General features: G+C 40.4%; 1 protein-coding gene across 1 annotated transcript in view; it reads right to left on the reverse strand.

Moving 5' to 3' along the window:
• Positions 1–432: 432 nt before the first annotated feature.
• LOC523126 (ATP-binding cassette sub-family C member 4) overlaps positions 433–19,140 on the reverse strand; it is a 205,713-nt gene continuing 187,005 nt past the window's right edge. The window contains 4 exon segments of the mRNA XM_010810937.4: positions 433–2,236; positions 10,849–10,983; positions 16,915–17,020; positions 17,461–17,633. Coding sequence (XP_010809239.3) covers positions 2,129–2,236; positions 10,849–10,983; positions 16,915–17,020; positions 17,461–17,633 — 522 coding nt within the window. The 3' untranslated portion in view covers positions 433–2,128.

Consider the following 19,140-nt stretch of genomic DNA (forward strand, 5'->3'; position numbering starts at 1 on the left):
ACCCTCATCACCTACCTCTGGAGCTGTGATACATGCCCAGGGGGAACATGGAGATGTACTGTCCTGACCTCCCTTCAAGGACTTGTTGTCCAGCAGCTGTAAGTGCTGCCAGTGGGTAACCTTAAACCACCAGCCCCTGTGGGGGCAGCCTAAGTGCAATGATCCATCCAGGTGGAGGTATAAAGGCCTGGTCATTGAATGTGTCAGGGCAACCCTGAAAGGTCATCGTCACTCCAGACTCTCATGGGGTCAGCTCAGGTCGTCTGGCCAGTGATCCAGCCTGATCCTTCCCTCTGCTTTACCCTGTTTCTTCCCTCCTGATTCCACAGTGTTGACCCCAAGGGCACCCCTGATACACATCCCAGCACTAAACTCCATCCAAGTGTGCATCCCAGAGAGCCAGCCTGCAACACATATCAGAAAACATTCCAGTATTCGGGGAGGACTTTTATTGAAAATTACTGGTTACACATGAACTTATAACATTTTAAAAACCCCCAATAAAATACAAAATGGTAGAAACAAGGACCTTTAGGGTGAATGTGGTTACCTTTGGTTTAAAATTCACAATCTAATGTTGTCTGACCAAATGAAATTAAGTTATATATTAATAACAAAAGAAAACTATATGTTGAACCATATGAAACTGCTACTTTATAGCTTATAAAAAGATTCAATGTTAGCAGTTCCACATGGCTGAATCTAAAAAAAAATCCATTAGCATTTGAAATTTAGAGAACATTATACTTATGAATAACTCATGGGTAAAAGATAGAGTTAATGAATTAAATTAGGAATTAGAAAATACATAATACTATGGCTATTGATGATGGTGAATACCAAAACTTACAGATTGTAGCTAAAGTGGATTTTAGGGGGAAAAAGTCAGCTTTATATATTTATGTTAGAAAAATAATGATGTTAATAATCTCTTTTCAATTTAAGAATTTAGAGGAAAAACCTCAAAGTTAAGGAAAAGTTGAAGGAAAGAATCATATGGTGAACTAGGGGAAAAAGAGAGCATCAATCAAGCAGAAAGGTGATTCTTGAAAACATGAAAAAGTTATGCAAGATAATTCATAAAAAAGAAGGCTAAAATAAAATTAAAAAGCCAAAAGAACACAGTTAGAGATGCTGCAGAGATTAAACATATAAGACATTGTGAATAAATTTATGCCAATCAAGCTCAAAACTCACAGGAAACAGATTCCTCCTAGAAAAATGAAACTTATCAAAATGACTCTGCAGAAATAACACACTGAAGAGGAAGCACATAATTACCAAAAGCTACCCAGACAGTGTGGCTTCACAATACTGTGAATGTGATTAATGCCACTGGATTATGTGACTGAAAATGGTTATATGGCAAAATTTATTTAACCTCTGCGCCACCAGGGAAGCCTTATGTTATATATACTTTACCACAATTTGTAATGTAAAAAAAATAAAATAAAATCCTCTATCTAGAAGACAGTCTAGCACACATCTATCCTTCATTAGCAAATCCCCTAGAAGGGCTCCTATTTTGAGAAAGCATATTTTCTCTTCCTTCTCTTTCAGAACATAGGATATTTTCCTTCTGTATTTAACCATATATCCCCCCCCCCTTTTTTTTTGGTTACTTAAACTATAGTATCTTGTATGTTTATCCTATCAGTTTTCTCTATAGTATTTTAACCAGAGGTCTTTTGGTGGAAAAATGGATCCTAGTCATGTTAAAGGAAGTGGACACAAAACAGTAACTTCACACAGTCTTCAAGTAAACAGAATCCCTGATATAATTGGAAAGTAATATGTAATTCTGGGAACAGTAAAAAAACATCTGTAACAACTTTGTCTCAAATCTTAGAAAATGAGTTTGGCTCTGGAGTCTCTCAAGACACAAAACCTGGGAGACAGCTTTTATTGGTGGCCTGCACCTTTGATTTGGATAAGAAAGCAAGGAATATAACATTTGAATAAACATCATAAATCCTTTTTCAAGAGATTGAAATCATTGAGGTTGGAGAACTCACATTTTGTAATGTGTAAATATTTGTTGCTGGTGTAAAAAAAGTAGAATATAGTTTATGTAGTGCAAAACCTATTGGAAAAAAGCCTTTGGAATAGACATAAACCCATGGGAGAATCACAGTGTTGACTCAAAAATTGTGAAGGCTGAGGGCTGTCCACTGGAAACATTCATAACCACATGGTCACTGTGAGTGATATCTAGCTCTCTCCTTTTGAGGTACACCTGAGGGAGAAAAGGACAAAAACAACATGTTTAAAAGTTTTAAAGTCCTCCTCCTAAGGCAACACATTTCTAGGTTTCCTTCTTCATATGAAGCAATCATATTACTATTGGAGATACAGTTTTAGAAAACCAGGGCTGTATTTATTCTATGGAGGAAGTAGCCCCATTAAAACCCTCAGTGGGGCTGGACGTAATTCCAAATAACCTGTAGATCTACTAGATTTCTGATCATTCTGATTCACAGATATGCTTTATCACTACAGTAAATTGATACACAAAATCATTTTATTCCCTGAAATAAATTAAAAACAGGGTAACAAAGAGGATAGGAAATCTAACATCTGAACAGGGTTTGTTATTTTCACACATAAAAGGAGCATAACAGATTTGGATATTAATATTGGGTTATTATCTTTATATTTTATAAACTCTGATTGACAAGCACTGAAACACTGGCATATATGTATGAAATATCCTGGTGTTTAGTTTGTGTGGCAAAGCAGTTATAGTCCTATAGAAATGTGGTCTGTGGATAGTGGGTCCCAAGAATGAAAAGAAAAGCAAATGCTTTAACAATGACTCAACCAAGAGACTTCTCTAAAATGTAAGATGATACCCAATAATAGGACAGCTCTCTGCCAGACCTTTGAGCTCTTGAATTCTACCAGATTCTAGCTGAACTGGAAGAGATACTGGTTTCTCAGTGTATAATCAGAACACAAAGGAAAGGAAGTGCTGTCAAGTTCCACAATCATCAGGTTTTAGTAGCTGTATTGTATCTCAGTTCCTTACAGATGCACATAACAAAATAAAATAATGTCAGGGATTGTGAAACCTTCTCTGAACATGTTTGGGCAAAAAACAACTTCAAGTGAAACTCTTTTTCCTCAAAGAAGAATGTAAAAAATTTCATTTGAGTCTTTAAAACAAAAAATGTATCATCTATCAGAGGCTAACTCATGTCACAAACTGAGTTGCTTAGACATAAGATTACAGGTCTCTTTTATAGAACCTGACTACAAGTGCATTGTGGGTGCTGTAAACAAAGGTATCATGAGAGAGAATGAACTTCACTCGTGAAACAGAAAAGCACTAGGACACCTACCTTCATAGTAAGTGCACTTTCTTACTCTCTTGTTGCTAACATATCCTGCTCTGCACATGAAATGCTATATATTTAAATGTCACCTAAGGAGAAAAATAAACCCTCCAAGAATGCTTGGGGCCACTGGCTGCACTGGCTGAAATCTGAGACTATTTCCATTGTAATGGAAGCATTTAAGAATAAAGCCTTTGGTGGGAATGGCGGGGGGCGGGGTGTTAAATCCATATCATCACCCTCTTCCATTTTCTTAAGCTAGACGTATTTTGTGATTATATATGTATGTATTCTTTTGGTGAAACTAAAAAGAGTTAAAGGAACAAAAGAAAATTCATTTTCTACTGCTTAACATTCTTTACAAAATCATCTGGTTCCTTTCTCTATAACTCTTCTCCATACAATTTTTTTATAAAGAAAATATTGTTTTTAGCAACTTTTAACTGAAAAGGACTTTGCTTCATGGTCTGAAATACCTAACTGAATACTGCAAAGGATCTTCAGCAGTTGGGGACCCCTGATTTAGAGTCTCAAAAGCAACCTAGAAGAACTATGGGTATATTTGTTTTATTATTGGGAGGCAAGGTTTCTATTTACAGCCTTTTACAAAGTGATCCCACTTTTATACCATAAACCCCTCTATATTCTCAAAGCCTTAAGCATCTTCTCTCTCATCTGATCCCTGTGATAAGTGTGAAGAAGCCAGCAGAGCTGTAATCCTGCCCTACACACAAGTGAGGACCTGAGGCTCAGAGGCCCTGGGGGACACAAGGCCACATGGATGCTAAGTGCCTCCTCCATCTATCCAACTGGACCAGGCTCCTTGAGCTAGGATATGAGAATTTTATAATTTCTGGGCTGTATTCGGTGATTTCATGGATAGACAAAATGACACCTCTGTTACACACTGGGAACAAAGAAACTTTAAAAATCCTCAACCACATCTGCTTCATCACAGAACAGAATGGATGCTGCTGCTACTGCTGCTGCTGCTAAGTCACTTCAGTCGTGTCCGACTCTGTGCGACCCCAGAGACAGCAGCCCACCAGGCTCCCCGGTCCCTGGGATTCTCCAGGCAAGAATACTGGAGTGGGTTGCCATTTCCTTCTCCAATGCATGAAAGAGAAAAGTGAAAGTGAAGTTGCTCAGTCGTGTCCAACTCCTAGCAACCTCATGGACTGCAGCCTACCAGGCTCCTCTTCCCATGGGATTTTCCAGGCAAGAGTACTGGAGTGGGATGCCATTGCTTTCTCCACAGAATGGATGGCAAACATTTATTCTTGGAGCTGAATCGTGTCCCTTCTGAAAGGCTGTTGCTGAACCATGAAAGACGCCATGATTCTTGGCCTCCAGAGGAGAAGAATTCAATTTGGGGCCAGTGACGAGGCTTGATCAATCAGAGCTTTTGTGTAATCAAGTTTTATTAAAGTATAAAAGAGATAGAGAAAGCTTCTGAGATAGACATCAGAAGGGGGCAGAAAGAGTGTCCCCTGATGGTCTTTAGGCGAATGGTATATAGCTACTAGTAGTAGTGGTGTTTTGTGACCACATGGACTGTGGCCCACCAGGCTCCTCTGTCCATGGGATTCTCCAGGCAAGAATACTGGAGTGGATTGCCATTCCCTTCTCCAGAGGATCTTTCTGACCCAGGGATCTAACCTGGGTCTCCTGCATTGCAGGCAGATTCTTAACCATCTGAGCTACAGGGAAGAGCCATATAGCTGCTAGCAGTCTGCTAATTAGAGAAAGGAAATGTGTCAAAACTCAGAGACTGGCACTAGGCCCCTCACACACAACATGTATTTTGAGATAACATTGGCACAAGGTGAATTGTCCCTGACCATAAGATGATTGACATGAATCTTGAGGAAACTCAGGTTTCCAAGCAAATATAGTCTCACTGACATAGCTTAAGAGAACATTTGCATGAGTAAACCACACTGGTTTGTCAAGTCTGTTCTGAGTCTTAGGGGGAGCCCACTTGAAGACAGAGTCTAGGGTAAATGCATAGTTCATTAACATAGCTTAAGACAAACATTTCAATAGGAAAAACACATTGGTTAGCTCAAAGTTTGAGAAAAGTTAACTTCAGGTGGAATCAGGTATCTTCATGGCAAACAGAATTTTAAAAGAAACCTCTTTTTAAATTTGCATCAGTTCAGTTCAGTCCCTCAATCCTGTCCTACTCTTTGCGACCCCACAGACTGCAGCATGCCAGGTTTCCTTGTCACCAACTCCTGGAGCTTACTCAAACTCATGTCCATTAAATTGGTGATGCCATCCAACCATCTCATCCTCTGTCATCCCCTTCTCCTCCCATCTTCAATCATTCCCAGCATCAGGGCCTTTTCAAATGAGTCAGTTCTTCGCAGCAGGTGGCCAAAGTATTGGAGTTTCAGCTTCAGCATCAGTCCTTCCAATGAATATTCAGAGCTGATCTTTAGAATGGACTGGTTGGATCTCCTTGCTCTCCAAGGGACTCTCAAGAGTCTTCTACAACACCACAGTTCAAAAGCATCAATTCTGCAGTGCTCAGCTTTCTTTATAGTCCAACTCTCATATCCATACATTACTGCTGGAAAAACCATAGCTTTGACTAGACGGACATTTGTTGACAAAATAATATCAACTCTGCTTTTTAATATGCCAATGGCACCCCACTCCAGTAATCTTGCCTGGAAAATCCCATGGGAAGAGGAGCCTGGTAGGCAGCAGTCCATGGGGTCGCATAGAGTCGAACACGACTGAGCGACTTCACTTTCACTTTTCACTTTCATGCATTGGAGAAGGAAATGGGAACCTACGCCAGTGTTCTTGCCTGGAGAATCCCAGGGATGGGGGAGCCTGGTGGGCTGCTGTCTATGGGGTCACACAGAGTCGGACACGACTGAAGTGACTTAGCAGCATGTGGGTCATAACTTTTCTTCCAAGGAGCAAGCGTCTTTTAATTTCATGGCTGCAGTCACCATTTGCAGTAATTTTGGAGCCCAAGAAAATAAAGTCTGTCACTGTTCCCATTGTTTCCCCATCTATTTGCCATGAGGTGATGGGACCAGATGCTATGATTCTCGTTTTTTAAGCATTGAGTTTTAAGCCAACTTTTTCATTCCTCTTTCATCAAGAAGCTCTTTGCCATAAGGGTGGTGTCATCTGCATACCTAAGGTTATTGAAATTTCTCCTGGCAATCTTGATTCCAGCTTGTGCTTCATCCAGCCCAACATTTCTCATGATATACTCTGCATATAAGTTAAATAAGCAGGGTGACAATATACAGCCTTGATGTGCTTCTTTCCAGATTTGAAACCATTCTGTTGTTCCATGTTAAGTTTTAATTGTTGCTTTCTAACCTACATACAGATTTCTCAGGAGGCAGGTAAGGTGGTCTGGTATTCCGATCACTTGAAGAATTTTCCACAGTTTATTGTGATCCACAGAGTCAAAGGTTTTGGCATAGTCAATAAAGCAGATGTTTTTCTGGAACTCTCTCGCTTTTTTGATGATCCAATGTATGTTGGCAATTTGATCTCTGGTTCCTCTGCCTTCTGTAAATCCAGTTTGAACATTTGGAAGTTCACAGTTCACATACTGTTGAAACCTGGCTTGGAGAATTTTGAGCATTACTTTGCTAGTGTGTGAGATGAGTGCAGTTTTGACATTCTTTCGCATTGCCTTTCTTTGGGATTGGAATGAAAACTGACCTTTTCCTGTCCTGTGGCCACTGTTGAGTTTTCCAAATTTACTGGCATATTGAGTGCAGCACTTTCACAGCATTATCTTTTAGGATTTCAAATAGCTCAACTGGAATTCCATCACCTCCACTAGCTTTGTTCACTAAGGCCCACTCGACTTCACATTCCAGAATATCTGCCTCTAGGTGAGTGATCACACCATCAAGATTATCTGGGTCATGAAGATCTTTTTTGTATAGTTCTTCTGTGTATTCTTGCCACCTATTCTTAATATCTTCTGCTTCTGTTAGATCCGTACCATTTCTGTCCTTTATTGTACCCATCTTTGCATGAAATTTTCCCTTGATAGCTCTAGTTTTCTTGAAGAGATCTCTATTCTTTCCCATTCTACTGCTTTCCTCTATTTCTTTGCACTGATCACTGAGGAAGGCTTTCTTAGCTCTCCTTGCTATTCTTTGGATCTCTGCATTCAAATGGGTATATCTTTCCTTTTCTCCTTTGCCGTTAGCTTCTCTTCTTTTCTCAGCTATTTGCTAAGGCCTCCTCAGACAATCATTTTGCCTTTTTGCATTTCTTTTTCAGCAGATATAAATCTGTACAGAAAAGGGGAAAAAATATAACACTAGTAGTTTGTTTCCTCCTGCAGCTTAAGAGAGAAATTAGAAAAATGTCTGAAACTTGCAGACTATTTCCTCCTTTTGGAGACCCCTGGCCTTCTTGCCTGTTACCCTCTCACCTCCAATTTTACATGTTGAAGCCCTAAACCCCACAGTACCTCAGAATGTGACTGTATTTGGAGATGGCATCTTTAAAGAGGTAATAAAGTTAAAATGAAATCATACAGGTGTGTCCTAATCTAACAGACTGGAGATCTCATAAGAAGAGACCAAGACACAGGCTCACACAGAGGGAAGAGCATGCGAGACACAGAGGGAAGATGGTGTCTACAAGGCAAGGAGCGAGACCCCAGAAGAAATCAACCCTGCTGACACCTTGACCTCAGACTTCCAACCTCCAGGGTTGTGAGGATATAAGTTTCTGTTTTATAAGTCGCTTACTCTTTGGTCTTTGTATGGCAGCCCTAGCGAACTACTGCCCCCTTTAGCTTTTTGTATCTAAAAGGTACTTTCTCTACTATTTCATGGATCATCCAAAAGAGTCAATCAGACAGTGATCAGCTCCCCTGAGCTACAAGTTCAAGAAAATGTGATGTGGAAGCACCTTCTTCCAGATGTTGAGTTTTCTTTTCAGATAAATGAATTCTGTTCTAATAGAGTGAAACCTCGTGACTTAGGCTAACGGTCCCCGTGTTATAGCTCTGAACAATGCATTGATATCTGATGCTTGCACATTAAAAAAACTGATAATCTTACAGCTTCTCCTCCTAAGAGGATGCAGAGTATGCAGAAATAATGTCAAGATGGCATGAGAATTCAGAAATGTATTTCTTTTTGTAGAGGGACCTGAGCCAGTGGCAGGACTGAAATCCAAGAGTGAAGTTCTGTCACCATGAACTTCCGTGACTGGCCCTACCTTGGCTACCAGGTGACAGGAGCAGCGTTCTCAGGCTCGACACAGAACATAGTACCTAGGACAGCACCCAGCCTCCCTCAGCAATTCCCCCTCTGTGCTTCCTGGACCAGCTCTGTGACCTTGGGTGAACTCTGGACACACTCTCCTCATCCATGACATGGGATAAAAATGGACCATCAGGAGAGTAAATGAAATCATACATGTGAGAACTGTATAAATTATAAAGAACTACACAAATGTAACTTACCGTTAATATTGTTAGAGTAGGTGCAGGATTACTAGACCTGAAATCACAAGCTTTCTAATTCTATGACCTATGTCTGCATCAGTATGTATGTTACACTTGATTTAAAATATTTATTAAAAGACCAAATTTCTAATTCTGTGTCTGCTTCAAACTAGCTTAACACCAGTTATATACATAGGACCACTTTCCTTCTAAAGTACCTTAGTTTCCTCACCTGTACAAAGAGAGGGTTGAATCCTATTATCTTATTATCTGAACCAATCTAAAATTGTGTTCTATTTCTCATTACTCAATGTTATGATAATATAGTTTTTTTTTTAAATTTTATTTTATTTTAAACTTTACATAATTGTATTAGTTTTGCCAAATATGCTTGGGGCTGGTGCACTGGGACGACCCAGAGGGATGGTGTGGGGAGGGAGGAGGGAGGAGGGTTCAGGATGGGGAACACATGTACGCCTGTGGCGGATTCATTTTGATAATATAGTTTTAAAATGAAGACTTTGACATATAGGTGGGAACACTACTTTTTGATGTGAAATGCCTAAGGTCAAAAGAGCAAAAGGGTTTAGGAGATTCCTGGCTCTTGAGGTGTCAGGAGGGATGGTCTGACTGGGAGACATTCTAGTGGATAAAAGCACTCTGTTAATTTCAGGCATAAAAAAATACAGAGTTTCTTGTTCAGCTTCTCAACATTTGCACACAATGTAAGTACTCATGAAAAGTTCAGAACACAGACTACCTTGTCCCTAAACCTAAGCATGAACTCTAGCTCTGTCAACTCTTCAGCCAGCTCTGGGACCCAGGAAGTCTCCTACCTGATGAGCAGTGGAAGGTCCTGCTCTGCATTTCCTCATTTGTAGAGAGGACTGAGAGGAGAGAGTGATGAACTAAGGGCCACATTTTAGATAAATCTTTCATATACAAGTACTTAAGATACTGGGACATGTTTTCTTTAAGACATTTCAAATATTACACAAATAATCTTATTCTGTTTACAAGTGAAAATCTTGGAAAGACAGAAAAGTATGAAGAATAGAAAATGCATCCATAATTTAACACCCAGAGATAAATTTTCAATGGGGAAGCCACATCCCACCCTGAGTCACACATGTTAAGGAACAAGAACACCAGACCTTCCTTCTTTCCTTCTATCTTCCCATTAAACCCAATCCCACTCCCACCTGGTTCCAGAAAGTCTTGCAGATGGCTGCATGACAGTGGGTAAGTCTCTTAAACCAGACCTTGGTTACCAGTACACCTCTGTTAGAAAGATACCATGTGACCTGAATGTTACTCACTGAACCCCTTCCTCACACCACACACAGTGCTTAGTGCCTCACACACCTCTTCTCTGAGAAAGTGCTCTGTAAACCTTTAGGCACCATTCAGACTACAGTGTGAAGCTATTGTGAGTTCTTGATTTGTACTGATGACAAGTTCATCGTCTAGAAGGTAGAGGAAACATAGAGGGGGATGTAAATGGACCTAATTCTAAACAACAAAGAATTAGGTAGAAAGTAATAATTTCAGGTAAGAATTTTCTTTACAGACTAGGAAACAGAAGAGACCTACACTTTTCTCTGAAAGATCTTCCTAGAATCAAAATATCCAATTTTTTTTCCCTTAAACTCTCAAATTTCCTGGATATTATTTGATGGAACTTGTATCACAAATGTGTTGAGTGCCAATCAGAATGAAAGTAAAGGGTCTGCAAAATGCAAATGTTCTTATGATCCATGAGAATCTGAACCCAGAGTCCAAACATGTGGAAAGCCAAATCCAAAATCTCTCTCTCAGGCACAGTTGCACGCACACAGAAGGGTTCACACATCCTGACCCCACTCCCAGCACTGCTGCAGATTCCCAGCAGACCTGCCTTCCACCTGCCATGTGTTGTTAAAGACCCAGTCATGAAGCTTCCTCTCTGGAGGCTTCTATTGAAAAAACACAGAGTGCTTGTTCCCAGACCCTTGGTGGAGATCCTGTGAAGAGTGAATCCTGGAGGCGAATTTTAATTACAGCTTCCCACAACAGCCTCACCTATTTTGCCATTTTACTGAGGACAGCAGCTTTCGCCTCACCCAGTTGTTGCACCATCTTGTAAAATAGGCTGTTTTCATCTTGCAGCAAAGTATTTGGCTGATTATGTTCTTTCCGTGTCCCTGAATCCAAAACCTGTTAATAGCAGAAAGAAACCCATTAGCACACAATATCCCCCAGTAACATAACTCAGGCAATATCTCAAAAAGGGGCAGGACAGGGAGAATTTGGGCGGGAGGATTGGTGGTATTTACATGGTTTGATTCCCCTGTTTCACTGGGAGACAAGGGCCCAGCCCAGCCTTTCATTATTATATGGGTATAGGAAAGGAAGAAAATGAAAGTTCTCTCATTTTCAGAAAAGTGAAAGCTTTAATCATGATTATGATTACTGGAACTGAACACTCTTTAGCGTTTTATATTCTGTCCATTGTTATCATTAGTTAGTGCTTTTAGCTCTCAGACTCTGAGCTTTGAGGGCTACTTATAAGATACACACCATTGGGAAATGTCTTGATTCAAGAAAATCAAACATCTGTCACTTCTGCAGCCGCTCCTCCAGGCTGGCCACCTGCCCTCTGGAACATTAGACTTTGTAGTAGATTGACTTGTCTTTATGTCCTTAAAGCTTTCAGTACAGACAATCACTTGTTTTCCAGAAAGTAAACAGGTACAGTCATCCCTCAGAGCTATTGTGGGTTCAGTTTCAGAATACCAGAATATAATGAACATCACAGTAAAGTGAGTCACATGAATTTTCTGGTTTCCCAGGGCACATAGAAGCTTTGTTTACTTTATACTGTACCCAAGCATGTGTGCAATATTGTTATTGTACAATAATGAAAAAACAATGAAAAAAAAACAATGTACATACCTTAACTTAAAAATAAAGTATTGCTAAAAAATATTAACTATCATCAGAGACTTCAATAAGTCATAGTAGTAATATCAAAGATCATTGATGTTACAGATCACCAGAGCAACTTCAATAATAGTGAAAATGTTTGATATATTGTGAGAATTATCAAAAGGCGACACAAAGACACAAAATGAGCAAATGCTGTTGGAAAAATGCCACCCATAGATGTGCTTAATGTAGGTTTTTGACAAACTCTCAATTTGTAAAAAAAAAAAAATGCAGTATCTGGGAAACACAATAAAACAAGGTATGTCTATATTTCTAAAGCACACGATAAAAATAAGATTGCCTCAAAAATTAAAGTTTTGAGAAAGAACATTACTGGTGATGTTTTTGCTGAATTGAAAGCCAACTGGTAATCAGAAGCTCTAGAAAAATATACAAGCTTTATACCTGGGGTGAATGGGGCACAGAGGACAATCCCCAACTCTGTAACTGGGGTGTGCAGAGGTCCCCTGAGGTCTAATCCTGCCATTCCTACCAGAGGAGTCAGCAACCACAACCAGTTCAGAACAAGATATAAACAAGTAGCCGAGTTTACATCTCCTGGTGGGATCTCCCTGTGACATCACTGATGAACGCAACCAGGGAGCCCTACACTGAAGGTCTCCCAACACAGGAGTGAGAAGGGAAGCTCCACAGTGAAGGGTAAGATCCTTTCCTAGAAACAAGGTCATTCATCACGAAGGTGACAGGATCCAAAGAGAACTCTAGCATCTCCCTTCTCCCTCTGTCTTCCCTACTCACCCAGATGCTCAGTCTCTGTACCCAGAAACCAACATCAACTTCTTTCTTTGCCCTCAGATCCCATGTTCAATCCATCACACAGTCCACTTGGCTTCACTTCCTTATCTACCCCAAGTCCCACCATCTCACCATTGCCACCACAGTCACCTTAGACTAATCCAAAAGTCTAGAGAGGGCACACTGTAAGATAGTGAATACTGAATCTGGAGAACTGAAAGCCCATCAGTGTGATTTTAGCTATAAAGGAAGGAGGGCGAGCAGAGTGGGACAGAACTAGAAAGTTGGGGAGGGACTGGCCGGATATTGTTTCATAAAAGTTCTTTAAAGATTTGTTCATAGGCATTGATCAAGAGAGAAAAATGTGAGATTATGGAAATTTACCAGGAGATATTGGCAAGTAAAAAGACACTTGCTATTTGGAAGAAAAGCTATGACAAACCTAGACAGTGTATTAAAAAGCAGAGACATTGCTTTGCTGACAAAGGTCCATCTAGTCAAAGCTATGATTTTTCCAGAAGTCATGTATAGATGTGAGAGTTGGACCATAAAGAAGGCTGAGTACTGAAGAATTGATACTTTTGGACTATGGTGCTGGAGAAGACTCTTGAGAGTTCCTGGACTGCAAGAAGACCAAACAAGTAAATCCTAAAGGAAATCAACCCTGAATATTTATTGAATGGACTGATGCTGAAGCTGAAGTCCAATACGTTGGCCACCTGATGTGAAGAGCTGACTCACTAGAAAAGACCTTGATTCTGGGAAAGATTGAAAGCAGGAGGAAAAGGGGACAACAGAGGATGAGCTGGTTGAATGGCATCACTGACTCAGTGGACACGAGTTTGAGCAAGCTCTAGGAGATAGTGAAGGACATGGAAGCCTGGTGTGCTGCAGTCCATGGGGTCGCAAAGAGGTGGACACGACTGAGCGACTAAACAACAAATCTGTAAGTAAAGCACTAAACAAATGAACATATTTTGATAATAGCAACAAAGCTGCTTTGTTCAGAGGATACAGATGTTCACATCTGCAGATCAGGTGCTGAGTGATAACACTTTAGGACTGACAAGGTGACAGTTCAGCTCAGTTCAGTCACTCAGTCGTGTCTGACTCTTTTCAACCCCACGGACCGCAGCATGCCAGGCCTCCCTGTTCATCACCAACTCCCAGAGCTCATTCAAACTCATGTCCATCGAGTCAGTGATGCTATCCAATCATCTCATCCTCTGTCATCCCCTTCTCCTCCTGCCTTCAGTCTTTCCCAGCATCAGGGCCTTTTCAAATGAGTCAGGTCTTCACATCAGGTGGCCACAGTATTGGAGTTTCAGCTTCAGAATCAGTCCTTCCAATGAATATTCAGGACTGATTTCCTTTAGGATGGACTGGTTTGATCTCCTTGCAGTTGAAGGGACTCTCAAAAGTCTTTTCCAACACTACAGTTTAAAAGCATCAATTCTTTGATACTTAGCTTTCTTTATGGTCCAACTTTCACATCCATACATGACTACTGGAAAAACCATAGCTTTTAACTAGACAGACCTTTGTCAGCAAAGTAACATCTCTGCTTTTTAATATGCTGTCTAGGTTGGTCATAGTTTTTCTTTCAAGGAGCAAGTGTCTTTTAATTTCATGGCTGCAGTCACTATCAGCAGTGATTTTGGAGTCCAAGAAAATGAAGTCTGTCACTGTTTCCATTGTATCCCCATCTATTGCTACGAAGTGATGGGACTGGATGCCATGATCTTAGTTTTTTGAATGCTGAGTTTTAAGTCAGATTTTTCACTCTCCTCTTTCACATTCATGAAGAAATTAGTTCTTCAGTTCCTCTTCACTTTCTGCCATAAGGGTGGTATCATCTGCATATCTGAGGTTATTTAAATAGCTGATAAATGAAGAGAAGCTAAAGGAGAAAAGTAAAGATATACTCATCTGAATGCAGAGTCCCAAAGAAAAGCAAGGAGAGATAAGAAAGTCTTCCTCAGTGATCAATGCCAAGAAATAGAGGAAAACAATAGAATGGGAAAGACTAGAGACCAGGTGACATGTCCAAATTCTGTCCTTCCTCAGTTTCCCTAACCAACCACACATTCCAAGGTGACAGTATTTCTAAGAATTAAGTAATAAAAAGAATCTGCTACCATTAATGTCATTAATGCTATAATACCAAAAACCAAAAATAAATCTTTAGGGCACATTTAGGAGCAAAGAATTAATTGAACAGACCCTTAACTGAGCTGGAGATCAAGCCATGTTTCTGATGCCTGACATGTTTCTAAAGCCTAAAAAAGGGCTTGAAATAAGTAAATTTCACAGCATCATTTATTTATAATGGAAGAATGGTGCTTTAGGGGACAATTTTGAAATGCAATGTTGAGAGGTAAGAACAAAGTGACAGGTAAAATCTAGCAATAAAAGGTTACTTTTCCAATTAGCACCAAGAACACAAAATGAACGACTAAGGATGCCTGACACAAAACATTTCTGGAAATTAAGAGTCACTGTTGGGCAATCTTGAATGTCACCACATGCCTCATGAAAGTCTGCATGTAGAGCCCACTTCCTACTGTGATGTCTAGTCCAGGTGACCAGATGCACTGTTTGGAGCCTAGAGCATACCTTTGGTTGGGGATGCCCCACTCCTGTCATCTGCCTTCCCAGAGCTCACTCCTGTGCACATCCAGCTCAAGGAGTGGGGCTACAGGCACTGCCTCAGTACTGACAGCCTGATCTACTCAGTGCCCCACTGATGTCCCATCTAACAATGCACGTGAGGTAGGATGGGAGGTGATATTCCAGGAACTGCCCAAGTCAAAAGAGACAGTTCCATTGTCATCAGACATAAAGAATTGTGGGTACTACTGACCACTCATTAGTGATTATTGCCTGTTTTGTATGGACCATCAAAATACCTTAAAGTATCTTGCATTCCTTGAGATTATTTGCTGCCAAAGTTTATCCTTTGAGGAATGCTTTTCTTGTTTCATAAAGCCCCATCCTAACATGTATTGAAACTGAGCAAGCAACAGAGGAAAAGGACAAAGAAAGAGAGAAAATGAAAAAGAGAGAGAAAAAGAACCAATGGAGGAAGGAAATAAAGCTAAGGAAGGAAATATTAAATTACTAAGGAAGAGCCAACCAAACCTGGAAGGAATATGCTAGACAGATATACAGAGACCAAAGCCTAGAGCTTGCCATGTGTGCAGAACAGAACTATTGTGTAAGAAATTCACTGGTTGTTTATTTAGTCTCTCATCCCTGATTCTCCTTTATTTCCAAACTCTCATCTGTGATGCAGAAGCTGGGTCTCTGCAAGTCACTGCAGCAGTTCACTCTTTTGTCAGGTGGCCTTCGTTAGGTTGCCAGTAGGTAGCACTAGAGGGAGACTGAAGGGAAACACAACTAATGTTCTACCTGATTCTGCTACTAGAGTCACCTCAGCACTGGGACCTGACTCAGCTCCCGGCTATTAGCACATGGAGAACTAGCCCCATCCTGCTGCTGCTGCTGCTGCTAAGTTGCTTCAGTCGTGTCCAACTGTGCGACCCCAGAGACAGCAGCCCACCAGGCTCCCCCATCCCTGGGATTCTCCAGGCAAGAACACTGGAGTGGGTTGCCATTTCCTTCTCCAATGCAGGAAAGTGAAAAGTGAAAGTGAAGTCGCTTAGTCGTGTCCGACTCTTCGAGACCCCATGGACTGCAGCCCACCAGGCTCCTACCTCCATGGTATCTTCCAGGCAAGAGTACTGGAGTGGAGTGCCATTGCCTTCTCCGCCTGCCCCCTCACAAATATGACCAGCAAGCAGGCAGTGACCTCTTCTTGGAGGTCTGAGTATCAATTCCTTAGGGCCTCTTTTCTGAATTCTCAGGTCTGAAGATCTGTCCTAGGATATGGTAGTTGCTTTCTAAAATTGTTACCCCAGTGTTTCACTTTTCTAGTCCTCTAAATCCCTATGTAATAAATACTGTTTTTCTCACTAGGCCTTTTCTTCTCACGGACTCCTGAGGAAATCTACAACTTTAGCCATAAACCTCCTAGCAGTCTAAACTAGAGGCTAATTTTTTTATAAGGGAACCCAAAAATGCTGAAAGAACTATGACACAGTGAAAATGACTGTGTTCTACCCCACTAAAATATGGAGCTATAACTTGGGTTTGGAATATTTTAATGGTTGGCCGTCATAAAAAAATGACAATTTAAATAAACTTCTAATATGAAAATATAAGATTATTGGATATATTATTTAATAGTGCATTCTAAAAGTATAGTTAAGTACTTGAATAACTTTCAGGAATGAGAGAAGAAACTTAGAGAAAAATTAATGGAGGTTCCTATAAAATTTTACACAGAAGGATACATTGAAAATTGAACATAAATGGAAATAACTAAAATGGTGAGGGTTTTACCAGTATCCATTCACAGTCAATAATGTTGCTCAACCTGTGTGCAATGGTCAGCACAGTGCACTGGGCAAATCTCTCACGAATTCTTTTTTGTATTAACTCATCAGTTCTAGAAACAAAGAAGTTGATTTAATTCAGTAAAGACAGGAAAAGCAGACTTAAGACTTAAAAACACCCTATGATATTTTTACAATGTTTTTTAAAATCAATACTTTAACATATAGTCTTGTTCCTAAAAAACTGAGTATAAAATGTCTACTTAGAAACTTACTATTTTTCATAAAATGATGGAAAATTAGTCTTCCCTCAAAATTACTTGAAACTATCAGCAGCTGGATTTAGGAATTCAGCTTTCTTAGGGTGCCTCATAACAACATTAATACCATATAACATGTCTTGTTTTTTTCCTTTGTTTTCTGGAATTAATATTATCAACAGATATCCATGAGGCCAAGTGAGCACTTAGAAACATTTCTAAGATTCACTAAATGTTTTCCATTTACCACATTTACAAGTCAATGCAAGATTTCCTGGGGCTCAGCTCCACACCTTGGATCCACGTATGATGTGGCTTTGTCAAGAATCAGTATCTGATTCTTCCTGAGAATAGCCCTGGCAAGGCACACCAGTTGTTTCTGACCAGCACTCAAGTTCAATCCAGATTCTGCTAATTCAGTATTCATTTTAGCAGGAAGACCTTCGATGGATTCTTTGAGTTGTACCTGTGGATTCAGAAAGAATGACATTTTTCTAAGCAAACTGCTACTGAAATAGACATGCCTTTTAGACATTAGAGCTTTGACATCCTCAGGACTTCTTAACGTGTCTTACATGTACAGCCAGGTGATGCAGAGAGCTCCTTCCAATGAGTGTTCACTGAGAAAGATGGTGGAGTCATCTCAGGACAGAAAGATCTCAGTGTCCCCCTTTCCCACCACAGGACATCCATCAGAACCCACCCCCCTCCAGGGGTTAGTTAAGGAAGTTTCTCAAAAAGTGAAGCTATTTCTCCCAATATGATTGAAACAGAAAAGTTAAAAGGATCTTTATGGTTGAGTCAAGTTTCCTAAAGTACATTTTGCATAGGAATTGGTACACTAGAGAAAAGTTTTCAAAAATTTTACAGAAAACCTGGTTATCTGAAGATATGAGCTTATTGGCCCTTTACTATTTTCTAAAGTTTAATATATGCAAGTTCAAGCAATAGTAAACTGCCACTTATACATTAGTAATACTGGAGCCCATTCTGATGATGGTTCTTTCCCAAGTTTAATCCTACAAATAGTGGACCAATCAAGTGCATTTTCTTCAGTGTCTTAAATGCATTGTTTGTGAATGAAAATGCATGAAAAAGAAAACACAACATCTTATTTCCCCCAGTATATGGATATTGTCCATATACTTATTATCATCCAGTTGCTGAGTCATGCCCAACACTTTGCAACCCCATGGACAGCAGCAAACCAGTGTTCCTAGTCCTTCACTATTGCTTGGAGTTTGCTCAAACTCACGTCCATTAAGTTGGTGATGCCATCCAACCATCTTGTCCTCTTTCATACCCTTTTTCACCTGCCTTCCATCTTTCCCAGCATCAGGATCTTTTCTAATGAGTCATCTCTTCACATCAGGTGGCCAAAGTATTGGAGCTTCAGCTTCATCATCAGTCCTTCCAAAGGAAATTTGGGTTGATTTCCTTTAGGATTGACTGGTTTGGTCTCCTTGGTGTCCAAAGGACTCTCAACAATCTTCTCCAGAACCACAGTTCTAAAGCATCAGTTCTTCAGCACTCAGCCTTCTTTGTGGTCCAACTCCCACATTGGTACATGACTACTGGGAAAACAATAAGTTTGACTACATGGACTTTGTAGGCAAAGTCATGTCTCAGCTTTTTAATATTCTGTCTAGGTTTGTTATAAGAGAAGGCAATGGCACCCCACTCCAGTACTCTTGCCTGGAAAATTCCATGGATGGTGGAGCCTGGTAGGCTGCAGTCCATGGGGTCGATAAGAGTCGGACACGACTGAGAGGCTTCCCTTTCACATTTCACTTTCATGCATTGGAGAAGGAAATGGTGACCCACTCCAGTGTTCTTGCCTGGAGAATCCCAGGGACGGCGGAGCCTGGTGGGCTGCCGTCTATGGGGTCGCACAAAGTCGGACACAACTGAAGTGACTTAGCAGCAGCAGCAGATTTGTTATAGCTCCTCTTCCGAGGAGCAAACATGTTTTA

Source organism: Bos taurus, unplaced genomic scaffold, assembly GCF_002263795.3.
Source record: "Bos taurus isolate L1 Dominette 01449 registration number 42190680 breed Hereford unplaced genomic scaffold, ARS-UCD2.0 Leftover_ScbfJmS_1899, whole genome shotgun sequence".
NCBI lineage: Eukaryota > Metazoa > Chordata > Mammalia > Artiodactyla > Bovidae > Bos > Bos taurus.